Source organism: Sturnus vulgaris, chromosome 19 (genome assembly GCF_052056855.1).
Source record: "Sturnus vulgaris isolate bStuVul1 chromosome 19, bStuVul1.hap1, whole genome shotgun sequence".
Lineage (NCBI taxonomy): Eukaryota > Metazoa > Chordata > Aves > Passeriformes > Sturnidae > Sturnus > Sturnus vulgaris.
The window spans coordinates 5,812,984-5,826,922 of record NC_142261.1 but is presented as its reverse complement, the minus strand read 5'-3'; the positions used below and the strand labels follow the sequence as shown (position 1 = coordinate 5,826,922).

The window sequence follows — 13,939 nt, the reverse complement described above, 5'->3', positions numbered from 1 at the left end:
TTTCCTTAAGACTATGTTAGACTATAATAGCAGCTGTAGTAATTGTCTAGAAGCTTAAGAGCTGGTTTAATGTATTTATTTCCTTTTAAAGCAAGTAAATCTTTCAAATTTTTTCAAGTATTCATCTAGGGTATTATCTGCTATGGGACAGGATCAGGGATTGGGGAGAGCATGCTCTGGGTGCTGTCCCCAGTGCTTGTCCAGCCCAAATTGCAGTTTTCTGGGGCTTGAGGAGAATTTAGTTATCATTTTATAAGGACATTGAGATCTGACTGATCCACTGTACCCAGGGAAGCTCGGCAATGGTGTCAGTAAGCAGGAAAGGGCTTTGTGGTTGCTTTGGGGTTTGTTAGGGTTTGGGTTTTTTTTACTGTACTGCTTTGCATTAATGTCAGAAAGGGTTGACATCAGCACAGCAAGAACCTGGAGTGCTCAGTAAATGAGCGTGTATATCCAAGATAAAAGGTTTGTGTTTCCTGCCCTCCTTCCAGCAGAGCTCTCAGATCTCAGCTGTTGTGCTGAGCCAGGCTCTGCCCCTGCTGGGGGCACTCTGTGGATCAGTGGGGACAGAACATGCTCCAGGAGCATCCTGGATCCCTTCATTTCAGAGCTGCCCCTGTGGGCTCTCAGTGTTCCCTGCTGCTGTTTCTGCTCTTGTTCCACTCAACCTTTGTGGCTGCTCGGAGCCATCTCAAGCCCTGCTCCACCCACTCCCTCCCAGCTTTAATTCTGCCCACCTGTGCACACGTGGTTACCTGTCGTCTCCATTTTCACCTCATCTCCTTTGACTGGGAGGAACTCAAGTCCTTCCATCTGGACTGCTCTATTTTTTGCCCACCAGGTTAGCACTGCCCCCACTGCACAGCCCTATGAACTCAGGAATCAGGTGGGAGTCTCTTGTTAAAGCTCTGCTGTTCCATTCTCCTACTAAGTTGCACCTTGCATGAATATTTCCCCCCATTTTCAATGGTTATTTATGCTTTCAGAGGCCACATGGATTGCTCCCACTAAAAGCTGCCTATGGATTATTTGTGAGGCAATTAAAAAGAAGCCAATTTCTTTACCACAGAAGGAGCATTAGCTTTCTGTTTGGTTTGTGTTCCATCTAGAAGTCAAGTGCCTGCAGAGCAATTTTGTTTCCCAATCTATGGCTGCTTTACCTGCCTAATCAGTTGGCAGATTAATTCATAAAGAATCAAAGAAGGACTTCATCACTTTCTCATGAAATATGCAGGACTGACGACAAAAAAAAACTTCTTTAAACAATAGTGGCCCATTTACAGGTGGCTTTTTGCCTGATATCATACTAGAGCATTTTATGGGCTCTCACAGCATTGCTCTCCAGGGACACTTCTTCTAAACTAAATTACAATCTGGTAGGATATAAAAAAATACTCTACAACCTGGCAGGTCAAATTAGCTATTGAATTATTTATTTTGCTGTGCTTAATTGCTACTTTTTGGCTTCTCAGGTGTAGGAATATGTTATCTCAGAGCAGTGATTTTCGACTGACCTGTTCCTCTTAAGGCTTTTCATAGTGTGAGCCAATACAGCTGCTGTGAGAGAGGAAGTGGAGAGGACTGCCTGAAAAGCAGGCCATTGCTATTAATTCTCAAATGAGATTTTAAATTAGAATTACAGGGTAATGTATGTGTACATTTCATATGTAAAATCCTACCTGTCCTGTTGTAGCAGAACCTGGTCTCTTTTTAATGGTTGCTTGGTGTCACTGGGAGTCAGCAACCCAGCAGAACCAAGAGGGAGGAAAAGCTCCTGTGCTTTCCTCTCTGAGGGTACATTTAAGCTTGTTTAGTTCAGTTTTCCTTCAGTCCTCTGAAGATTTCAGCATTCCTGCTCTGACTTTCGGGTTAGGACCACCCAGTGTGCCTGAAGCCACCCCCAGTAACACTGAGAGCAGACCAGCACGTCCTGGATGCTGGTTGTGCTGCAGAACATGCAGAGCATTGTAGACACTTCTGTCTTTGAGAAATGGGGAAGAGTAACACGACAAGGAGAAGAGACCTTCCCTACATTATGTCTGGGAGCAGGAAAGAGATTACAGAGATAGGGTGTTAATTCTCTGGGTGAGAAAAAGGACACATTGAGTGAAGGAGAGCAGAAATCAGTACGTGAAAGGCAGAAACCACAATATATTAGCAGCCATAAAGAGGGTGCTAGGAGCCATAAAAGAAGACATAATGATAGAGTATTATAGTTGCATTCTATCTTAGGAATTGCTTTTGCTCCTATCGCAGAGGTATTATCAGAGCCCTGAATGGAGTTATGCAGTCCTGTAGTAATTAAAATTTTGCCAGACAAAGGGCAAGTATCAATAAGGAAGCAGTGAAGTAAGAGGATTTAATCAAAAGATTTCAACATACCAGCCAGACAGAGCCTGACATGAGAAAGAGAACATGAAATATAAGTTGAGTATCCATTAGATTGTGTCACACACATCCCATCTTCATGGATTATCCCTGAAGTCGTTAGTGTTTTAAAAATATATGAAATTGGTGTTTTAATAAACTAAGAAGAGGTAAATATCAAGATCCCTAGGCCTGTGGATGGTACTTTGCAGATGCTACTTTATACTGTAAGGTGTGATGCAGTTTGTTGTGGTGGCCATAAGCAATGGATATTTTCAAAAAGGAGAAAGGAAATTGATTTCCTCCTAATCTTCTACTGATTTTTATTATCTCAAGAACTCTGGAACAGAGATGTGTTTGTGCTTTTTGGGGGCAAAGCCACAAGGTCTTTGTCCCCCTGAGAGCTCCCTGGTAACATTTTCATGCCATGTACTGGAAGCCAATCTCTACCTGCAGGTAACCTCCCTGTCCCCCCTGTTCAAGCTCAGGTGGCTCTCTGGGGGCATGACAAGGTCCAGGTGGCTCTCTTTTTAAATGAGAGAAATGGTGAAGGTAAAATTACCTTTGCAGTTCTTCTCCTGGGCAGTCTCTCCCCTCTGGAGTGTTCAAGCACATCACTCATGCTCAGGACATGGCTCAAGGCAGCATCCCTGGTACTGACCTGGGAAACCCAAAGGAAAAGGAAGGGACATGTGTTTGCTAAGGGAGTGTTTCCTCATGCAAAGCTGATCCTTAGGATCACTCTGGTAATTTAATGGAATGCATGCTTTAGATAGCAAAGCCAATATAATCTGAGTGGAGCATGCAGCAGAAGCCATGTGGGCCTTTGGGATCCATGGGATGGTGCCAGCCTACACACAGAGGATGCACCAGAAAAGCAGCTTCAACTATTCATCTACCTCAACAACCTAGAATGTTCACTGAAGCATCCTCGTTGCTTTTCAGTGGTGCAGAAAAGAGCCATTGAGGTTTGGCAGCCAAAGAGCTGATCTTTAACTCTCCAGCAGGCGTTGGTGCCACGTTCCCTCTGTTCCAGCTGGGGACTGTGGCTCTGAAACTTCCCTGGGCACACAGGAATGCTGATAGAGATGTCAGGCAGGACAGATGGGGAAGTTCTCTCTTCTCTTAGAGACCGAGGAAGGGAGAATGAAATTTATTTCTTTTTTAGTTCTCTGAACACTTATTTACAGGAAAGGCATTCCTCATTAAATATTCTGCAGATGGCCTCAGTGAAGAATTATGTATGTCAGTAGATCTGCTTGTCTGCATCTGATAAATGTATATTGTCAGTGAAATGTGAGGTAGCGTGTAAAATCATGCAAAATAAGCTTTCAGTTTACACAGCTTTCTTTTTTCTTACATTTCTCTGTTAAGTTTATACTTCACGGTACCTGACAGTGCTAGAGTCAGAGTAAAATACAGTGTTAAACCCACTGAGCCATAAAATCTAGCAGATGAAACCATGTTGTCTTTCATTTATGTCTTATAAGGACTCTTTCCTAACTGCTTGCAAGAAGAGGAAATTTTGATTTGTGAAAGCAGGAAAAAGAAAGTTGGAATTTTTTTAATGTTAGTTCTTCAATTTTTATTGGAGTAAAAAGTAGTATAATGATGGTGGAGAAGGGAAAAAAAGAGAGGCATGTTTGTGTCAAAAGAACCCAGAGATCAGAATATTTGGGTACCCAGCTGGCACAGAGCAGAATGGGAGAGACATTTCCCAATGCAATTCTCGTCATTTAGGAAAGGATTCACTTTTGAACAAATTTACAGAAAGTGACATTTGGGCTGCAGGGAGGAATTTATTGACAAATGCCTCCTACAGCCATTCTAGCTAAGGACTGGAAGGTAAGGTCTGCTTCTCAGATGCTGCAAGTTAGCAGAGCATCCCTGAAGCTGTGAAGGCCATTGAAGTGGCAGAATTGGGCAGCAGAGGATCTGGCCTGCAGCATGCATGTGGATTCCCTTGGATTGTGTGCATTTATTCTGATGCTGTGCCTTTTTAAAAGTCTGCTTGAAGTCAGCAGGTGTTTTTACATATTTAAAAAGGTGAATTATATAATCATGTGCACGGAGGAGCTCATTACTAACTTCTTTTTATCTGTTTTTTATCTGAAAGAAGCTGTTCTTTTCAGCATTGTGAGAAATCAGGCTTTCCCTTTGGCATGAATTTTCCAGCAATCTGATAAGGATGTAAAACAACACAGAGTTTTTGTTTGCTGTGGTTTCCCATGGGGTTTGAGCTGCTCTGAATCAAGCCAGTGTTAAATACAGAATGCATATATGTTCAGAGATAGACTTACAATGGGATTAGAGAGGCCTGTGTGATCACAGTATGGCCCCTGCCTTTGCTCTCAATCTTCTTACAGGCTTATTCTGTACTCTGGCTTAAATTCTGCCTTCCAAGTCTTTTCCTACCTCCAATGTTTATCTTGGGAGAATTTACTCTTTGAATCCCACAGAACCAGCTCCCAATAAAGTCATCATGGGTGCTCAACACCTTCAAAATCTGCTGTTAATGAAGAAATCTTTCCACCAGTAGGCAAAAGCATTGAATTCGTGTGCTGCTTAGTGATGTGCTCAACAGATTTGGACAAATCAAAGTGAATAAAATTGAAGTGAAAATGCCCCTTAGCCTGGTAGAGTCTATATGAGAACTAAATTTATTGTCCTTTCTCTTCTGGTTTTATCTCTTCACCAACAATCTATTCAGAGAGAGAGGAGGACACTGACAAATATGTAGTTTTAGAGACGATGGAAGGGAGATGATCTTCATATGTCACTCAAATTCCAGTCCAAATTGTCTGCTTGGTTTTTATTAAGTGGGGAAAAAACTCACTTGGATGATGTGAAGCACTACCTTTAAAGCAGAATCTTTTGATTATATTTAGTTTACTGAAATCCATCATGTTTATGAATATGCCTGGGAGAACTTTCCCTCTTGCTCCAGTAAATAACTTGTTAACAATGTGTGCTGCTCTTTGCCTGTAAAGTGCCCTGACTCAGATGCAAACTAGGAACCTCATAGTTTTGCACCTATGAAAAATGGAGATGGATCCCAAAATTTGCATCTGGCTTATGCACCTAATCAGGCAGGGCTGAATCCTCACTGCCATGTGGAAAGGAAATACTCCAAGCACATATTGCAGCTCATCAGCTCAGTGTGTTGGACACAAGTGTGTTGCTTGGACTTGAGCAACCTTTTCCCTTCTTATCCTTTCAGTCCTGTGAGCTGCCAGAAGCACCTGACTTCTGCAGATCTACAGCAGAGAAAACAAGGGCAAAGTGGAAAAAAAAACCAACATGGAAAAAAAGTGGTGTCTATAAAGAGGATAGGTAAATCTACACAATAATTAGCAGTTTGAAATTAGGAAGAAAAATTAGAAATTACTAGGGAAGATTTAATCCTAATCTTTTCAAAAACCTGATGCAATTAGATAAAGCCAGAGTGAGCAGGAAAGTTGACAAAGGATTTGATGAATGTGCAGCTCAGCTCAGCCTTATAAAGCAACTCTGAGGCTGGGCTTTGCTAGCCATGAATAGCAATGAAACCCCCTCATATTCCGTGAATTACTCAGGATAAGCAATGCAAACACAGTGCATTGCCCAGTCCTGTTCAAACTCATAATCCTTCTTTATTGGCCATTACCTGGGGATCTTGGCAGGCAGAAAAACACCCACAAGCAGTGCTGGCAGTGAGAGGGCACTGGCAGGATCTGGGATTTGAGTGTTCCTGCAGATCTCACAGAGATGAGCTTGGGCTGAGCCTCTGAATACCCCATTGCTCTCTGTGCTGTCTTTTATAGAGCAGGACAGGCTGTGAAATCTCTCAGGTATGCAATGTTTAATTAAAAGGCTCTCCATTCTGTGTTTTCGCTAAGAGAACAGCTCTGTCCTGGATTTTCTCTTTCCATCTGTGACTCAGAGCCTACTTTCTTATTTGTGGGTGTGAAAATATTTTGCAAGTCAGGGAGCTGTGCAGTCTGTCCAGATACCGAATGTTTCCTGTTCCTAATACATGTGGGGATGTGATTTCCACACATCTGGATACCAAGAGAGCTAGGAAATCACCTCCATGGGTGAGATGGGATGTTTAGAGGATGAAGTTCCAGCAGTTGCTTTCATACCAATTGACTCCATAACCTTGGCATGGCACTTGACTTCATCTGTCAGAAATCAACTCTTGTTGAAGCAGTAATATCTTAAATATTTAAATTTCTTGAGTGCAGAGGACTTAAACAGAACTTCCATCACATGGACAGCTTACAGATGCCTCAGATTTCATGAAAGTTCGGAATCTGTGATTTCACATTAATAGGTTGATAGAGATTAATGGAATTTCATAATGTATTTTGACCCTAACTGTAGTATTACACTCCAGAGATTCCCCCCTTGTGCCATTCACATGCAAAACACCATGTCAGGTGGTAATAAATGTGAGCCACACAAATGGGAAAATGCAGAAATTCCTCAGGTGTAGAGTGACAGGAGTAGTTTGGTGATAGTTTGTGTGAGAGCAGCACCAGAGCTGGGAATGGATTGTTCTTCATGTAAAGAAGAAAATGAGGACCCAGGTTAGCAATTCCAAGACTCAAGTATTGGATTAACACAATCACAAATATGATTTAGGGCTGAAAACCACCGTGACTGTTGAATATTTTCTTCACATTATTTCTCTAACCATTATTTGGGATACACTTCAATAGTCCAATTTTAAGATGTCTTGCAAAGTAGCGGACTAAATTCCCTTTATATTCAAAATAGGCTCCTCTGGAACATCATTAATCTCACCCAGTTTCAGTGTCTACATTATTATGACAAGCATCTGACTATAAAAGTGCCAGCCTCTGCTTCTCTCTACTGAGAATGAAAGTTTGAGGCAATTACTGTGCATGTGGGGGGTCCATTGCAGGTACCTGACATTAAGGGAGAAGAATTCCTTATCTTCTTTCAGCTTTTCCATCACACAACCTCAATCTACCCTACAAAGTAAAATACTTGAAAAATGAGCGCCTCAGGAGGAATTGTAGAAGGGACGTGGAACCTCCAGGACAGTTTTGAGTAGGATGGTTAAACAGTTTTTCTTTGTATCAACATAAACATGCAATAAATTGAGGACTTGAGGATTTGGTGACCAAAGAATTCCCACCAAGAAAGATAAATTAGTTTGGAAAACTCCCAGTCTTTCCTTGTTTGCCAAAGACCTGTTTCCAGAGTCAGACAGTAGTGAATGACAGAGTGATTCTTACAAAGGAAACCCAGTTACAGGTTTCTGTTTCACAAGGCATGCAAGCAGCTTTCCTGCTTTGCAGGGCAGATCTGGAAGTCAGACCCAAACATAATAAATTTGTTCATGCCATGGGAGTCAGGCAAACTATTAGTGACATCTGTACCTGTTGTGTGGTGTTTTGAAATCCTTTGTTTCAGAGTTTAGAGGGAGCAGGAGAGTTTTATGCCCAAGGGTTACTGTGTCCATGCATGAAGTCACCAGATTAGTGATGGCATGTCCATTGTTCTGTATTTTCTGCTGCTGCTGAGCAGAGATAACATGATGGAAAGAACAAAGCAGATTCAGCTTTTCTGCATTTGTCCCTGCTTTGTTGGATTTGCAAGAGTTTTTCTGTTACCTACTCATTGGTTTTTAAAACAATCTCATAAATATGATCTTGTACTAATAATGGAAGTGGTTTATTCAGATCTGGTAGGTAATACTGGCTCTATGGGGATGCACAAGTGTGGCCAAAAACCCATATGAATTGAGAGTCTGAACCTTGTACAGTATCTTCTGTTGGCCTACACAAGAAAATTCATGGTAACAACTGATATAACAAACAAAATATGAGATAACAAACTTGAAACCACAAAGGAGCAATTGCCTTCTGACCAAAAGCAAAAGAAAAGTGAGAAAAGATTAGTTCAAATCCTCCTGCCTCTGTGAGTCGCAGCAAACCACCATTCCCTTAAAGATCCATGTGAGAGCTCTGCAAAATCTTCAAAGCACATTTCAAGGGGAAACACACTTACAAAGGAGTGAACCAGTGGCTCTTTCTAGTACTGCTTTGAGGAATGATTTCCACCCTTCTGTAAGTCTGCTACCTCTTTGGATCAGTTTCTCTGTAAATTCACAGCAAGCTCAGACTACCTTGGTCAGAAATGAGTGTTTGCACTGAAGCTTTTTACTTTCCTTTTGGGATGTAGCTTCTGTGGAAAGCACATTGATGTTTTAAAGCCTTTTGAAATGATGGAACATTTCCTGCAGTTCACTGCTTTTGCACCATCTGGCACCTGAAATCTTCTCATCACCAAAGAGGTTTTAGAAGGCATAATGCAGCCACATTTGTCATTCAAACTAGATGTGATGGGGTCAGTCTTGGGAAACAGGATTAAAACCTTCGAGTAACCTTCAGATTCTTGCAGCCCCTGGTGCGTGTTTAGTTCTTCAGGCCATGCCAGCAGTATTTAATTGCTACCAGGAATCCTGGTGGTGTTGCCAGTAGGAGACCATTTAGCTGCTATTGGTGATGGTGTCTCTCCAACAATTGTCCACTGTGAAATGAATTAACAGTCTCCAGGCCTCAGCATTAGTGTTTGGTCAAATTTTGTGTTGTTAGGCTCTGGCACAGCTTCACAGAGGTGATAATTGCTGTGCAGGTGCTGTGTGCAGCCCCCCACACCACCCGCAGTCCCTGCAGCTCGTGCCTGTGATCTGTACCCTTGAATCATGGTTTTAAAGAGTTAAGATTTTTGCTAAGGGTAGGAGTAGTTTCCATGACCAAGATATAAGTTAGGTAGGTAAATGGTAGGTTAATGATTAGTAGATGCTTAGGCTAGAGCTAATTGGTATAATTATCTGCTATTATGAACTTACATATAGAAGAACGTAAAATAAGTGAAACGTTAATCATGAAGCACGACGCCTCGGATCGTGCCAGAGGGTCACTGAGACCTGATGAAGACTCTCCTGACTTCATCTTTTGAGACCACTGACCTATTTTGAGACCACCGACCCAATTCAAGAGAAGAGCTGTGCATGTGTGAAGGACGAATGGGCTCATTTTAATATGGGATGGGGATGGGAGGTGCTGGGGTTATGCACATGTGTTGTATGTAAGATCTTGGGCAATAAATAGATGGCAAAGAACCTTGTTGGGGGTGGTCACACCTTTGGGAGGTGACTCCCCTGCCGGTGAATAAACACACCACTTTGTAACTTTAATTAGTTACAGGGTTTTTGTCCGTGATTATATCAGTTTTTAACAATTCACCCTGCCCCTCTCTGGGTTCTCCCCCTGGCTGGGCTGACACAGGACTAGAGAACCTCACTTTTTCAGCCTGCAGAGCAGGAGCTGGTAGCGTGGGCTGTCTGTAAATGACGGTGCTGTTGTCCTTGCTCTCAGGGTGGAGCCCGCGCTGACCCGCATCAAGGAGGATCGCAAGCGGATCATCCTGCCCGCCATCGACAACATCAAGTACAACACCTTCGAGGTGCAGCAGTATGCCAACGCTGCCCACGGCTACAACTGGGGGCTCTGGTGCATGTACATCATCCCCCCACAGGACTGGCTCGACAAAGGGGATGAGTCAGCTCCCATCAGGTAAATCCCTCTCCCCCGTGCTGTCACTTTGGGCGCAGCGATGTTTCCATCTCAGCCGTCTGCCGAGGGGGATTTTAGGTGAACGAGGCTACAGGCTTTGTGCAGGAATAACAAAATGAGGCTGGAGAAAAAAAGCTCTACAGAGCTCTAGTGTACAGAAGCCGTGGGTGCATGTGCTGCCTTTCAGAGCTGCCTCTCAATGTACACCAGTACTCTGGCTCTGAACGTGTGCTTCAAGCACATTTTCTGACTCTTAGTAGAATAGCAGGATCTGTTTCATCTAACCTTTTATTTTCTAGTGGACTCTGGCCCATTGTGAGTATGAGAAACAAAGGTATTGTGTGTGTGATGACAAAGATTCTGGTTTCAGTCCTCTTCTGTGGGCAGCAGCCTTGGCCATCAGTCCAAACCAGAGCTTCCCAGGAGCACCACCAGGAGCTGTGTTTGAGAGCTGCACTTTTTTTCATTTTTTTGTGAGTTGGTTTGTTGGTTGGTTTGTGGTGGGTTTTTTGGTTTGGTGTGGTTTTATTGGTTGGTTGTTTTTTGGGGGTTTTTGTTGTTGGTTTGTTTTTTGCTTTTTTTTGACTTTGCACATGTTCAGAGTTTTCTTACTGGCTGAATTTTAAACTGAACACACACCAGACTGTGTAGTCAGTGTGTCAATTTACTTTTCCCTGTAAGAGAGCATTTTGCATTACAGACATTGACTTTTCTGAGGAAATGCTGTTACAGGAATTGTGAAGGTGTTTCTGAGAATTGTTACAGTGGGAAAACTGGAACTGATGTGAAAAGAGCTTTTTCTCCCTTCCATTTGAAAATTCACATCTCCTAGGCTTTCATCTGCAGTGCAGATGCTTGTCTAACAGCTCCTCTGGGACACATTGTGCTGAGTTAAGGGTACTGTTGTTACCAACTCCAGAAATAAATGCTAAAAAATCTGAAGCCTACGTATGCACTTTAGGATGCTCTTATTTTTAAGACTTCTTAAGAAGGACACAAATTACCACCTTAAAGTCATCTTCGTTTTCATGTATATCAGCTTCATCTTAAAGTAAGCTAAAACTCTAGTGTATGGTCCCAGTGTGGGCCCTGGCAGAGGAGCTGATGTATTTCCCTTCCAGTGTAAAGCTTGAGGGATCCTGAAAAGCTCATCCAGGTACTTCCAACAACACATCCACCTGAAAAAAATGCCAGTGATCTTTTGGAAGTGAAAAGACACTGACACACTGATCACATTTCTAAGTGATCAGAGGGGTGGGACCACCTCACAGGGTCCTTCTCTCATGCAGAGAGAATATTTTATTTTATTATTTTTTATTTATATTTTTATTTTATTTTATTTTATTTTATTTTATTTTGTATTTGAGCAAGTGTTGCAAATTGTACCCAGGTTCATTCTCATGGCCCATGACTGCAAAACAGAGCTATACAGTAATATTAACCTTATTTACTACAGGACAGCACAGTCCTTCATCACTGACCTTTTGCTTAGCTTGAAACCTCAATAAGCAGGGAAGTAATTACTTAGGAAATCAGTTTTCCTGGATAACATGCCCTGCTTGCCTCACATTGTTTTACAAGTGCAGATGTTTTATACCTGTTTCACTCAGCCCTGAGAAAGTTTCTTGATAAAGGAAAATTAATCATCCAAAGCTTTCACTCCTGAAAGGTTTTGCACACTTCATGACTCACAATTTATATGTGAAATCATTGTGGTAATTTTCCCATGGATGGCTCCAGTATTTTAGTATCTTCTGTTCTGGAGACAATGATCACCTAACAGGTAAGAGTGAGCTAAGAGGTTAAACCTCAGCAATAAAGGGCCTGATTTACCAGGGGCTTCCCTCAGATTTACGTGGTGGTGTCATGCTGTCACTGAGTTGGACTGACACAGAAGTGAACAAATCCAAACTCAAGCTCTGAGCAGTGTTAAAATCTGATGCACATGAGGAGCTGGCTCCCAAGAGCAGCGATTTTATTCTGAACCCAAATGAAGAAACCCTCCAATTCAACAGTGCATAAACTGCCCAGACACAGACAAGACAAGCAGCAGAGGGAGGAGAACACCCAACCCTTGCTGGCAAATATCAGAAGCACTGACACACTGCAACTGCCTAAGCATCTCTCCTGCAGATTAACAATTCCATGCCCTAAAATGCAGAGACATCCACATGGAACCATGAACCCTTCCGTGTCTCCCTGGGCACAAATTCTTTGAAGGCAGGGATTTAGGAGAGCACAGCATCCACTTTATGGCCACACTGCACTGTGTGTGTGTAGCACCTGGATGGATTTGCTAAAGCATTTGGCTGTTGTGTTGTTCTGCCTTTGGAAATATAATGTGATTTTGTGGCTTTTAAGTGGTATGTCAGTGTAATTATGGTAATATATAGAGTGACTATAGATGTGAGTCTTACTGATGAAAACAATCAGGAAGCCTGTCCTTAGGATTGAGATTTGAAAGCACTCATGGTGGGAACTTAGTAGCTGTGGAATATTTAAAGTGGGATCTCAAAAGGAAGGCAAAGTCAGGCTAGTGAGCAAACTTTTAAAATAATCTCTTGGTTTGGTGCAGGTTTTGGTTTTGTGACCAGCTTTCCAAATCACATATTGCAGCCACGACCCCTGATTCAGTCCACTTTGCAAGACATAGATGCACTTTGATAGTGTTTGAGTCCATGTGCATTCATAAGATTGCAAAGCTGCTCATCAGCATGAAAACTGCAAGTTCATTTAGTCCTTGCCACCACTGTCCCTCTTAAGGCTTTGTTTGACACTGTTTTCAGCAAGTAATGGGTTTGGTTTGTGCCTCTCTGTGTGTTTTGTGAAAGAAAAGGCTGGTAACAACCCTGTGACTGGTTTTGTGGTTGGTGTAGCTGAATATTTCCGGCCAGATCTCCAAAGGGATTTGAGATTTTCAGCATTAAAGAACATGTGTACCCTGGTATCAGTGAGGATCAGAGCCCTGGCATTTCTCATGTTTGCACTGTGTGAATAAATATCATTGGTGTGCAGAATTGGGTGAGGCATTTGGAAAGCAGGGTCCAATTCCTGTTCTCTTCTGGGACTGCACAACAGATGTGCTTCTTTCCTAAGAATTTTTCTATTTGAAGTCTGATTCTCTAATTTCTTGAACACTGACATTGGTGTGATTCTACTCAGCCTTGCTGGGAAAGGGCAGGAGCTGTCCCTCATGCCAGTGGGTCATTCATGGGCAGTTGTGTCAAGTGTGCTCCATAAAATGTCACATCAGCTGTTGTGAGCTAAGTGACAAAGGGGACGTGGCCTTGAAGTGCTAACAAAGGTAAAGAAATAGCAAGAACAAAGTGTCAGATTTTGTAAAGATTTCTGATGCACTGTAAAGTCAGTTCTTTTAACCCCCCACGTTAATACTCTGAACTTCAGAACAATTGATGTTCCCCCAGTTGGCTTCTGCAGGCAATCCATTCTACATGTTTGACATTTGAGATGCAAGATGTCTGTAATGTGAAGATTTAAATGAGGATTGTTATTCTGACACGCTCTTTCCATCACGTCATTTTCCATTTGTGTTCCTGCGAGCACGCTGCCCCAAAACGTCCTTATCATCTGGCAACAAACTGTGGAACAAAGGATCCTCCTTCAGAGGGCTTCTAGTGAATTTGGCTATGCATTGAAACAAGCTGGGCTTTTTAATGCACGCTATATTTTTTTTTTTCTCTGGGTTTTGGAACAGCAAGGAAGGTTTCTGGTTATTCTGAGCTCTGGCTCTGCCTTGTCTTCCCTCACCTGCCGTGATTATGATGGACTGCTCTGCATTTGATTTCTTGATCAGCAGCCACTAACATTAGAGTCATTAGTCAGCCTCACCCAGCCAAGCGCTGCACAGCTTTCCATTTTATCTTCCTCCAGCAGCAGTGGTGCATTTCATTGTTGCATATGTTCTCACTTACTGCTCTAATATGCCATAGCTTGGTACCAGTAGGGATGTGTATGTACAT

General features: G+C 42.4%; 1 protein-coding gene across 2 annotated transcripts in view; it reads left to right on the top strand.

Annotated features, from left to right (window-relative positions):
• The window catches only part of GALNT9 (polypeptide N-acetylgalactosaminyltransferase 9), a 125,281-nt gene that overhangs the window by 47,423 nt on the left and 63,919 nt on the right, over positions 1–13,939 (top strand). For both annotated transcript variants that reach the window (XM_014874864.2, XM_088176310.1), the window contains exon 5: positions 9,762–9,959. In XM_014874864.2, coding sequence (XP_014730350.1) covers positions 9,762–9,959 — 198 coding nt within the window. The remainder of the gene's footprint in view (positions 1–9,761; positions 9,960–13,939) is intronic.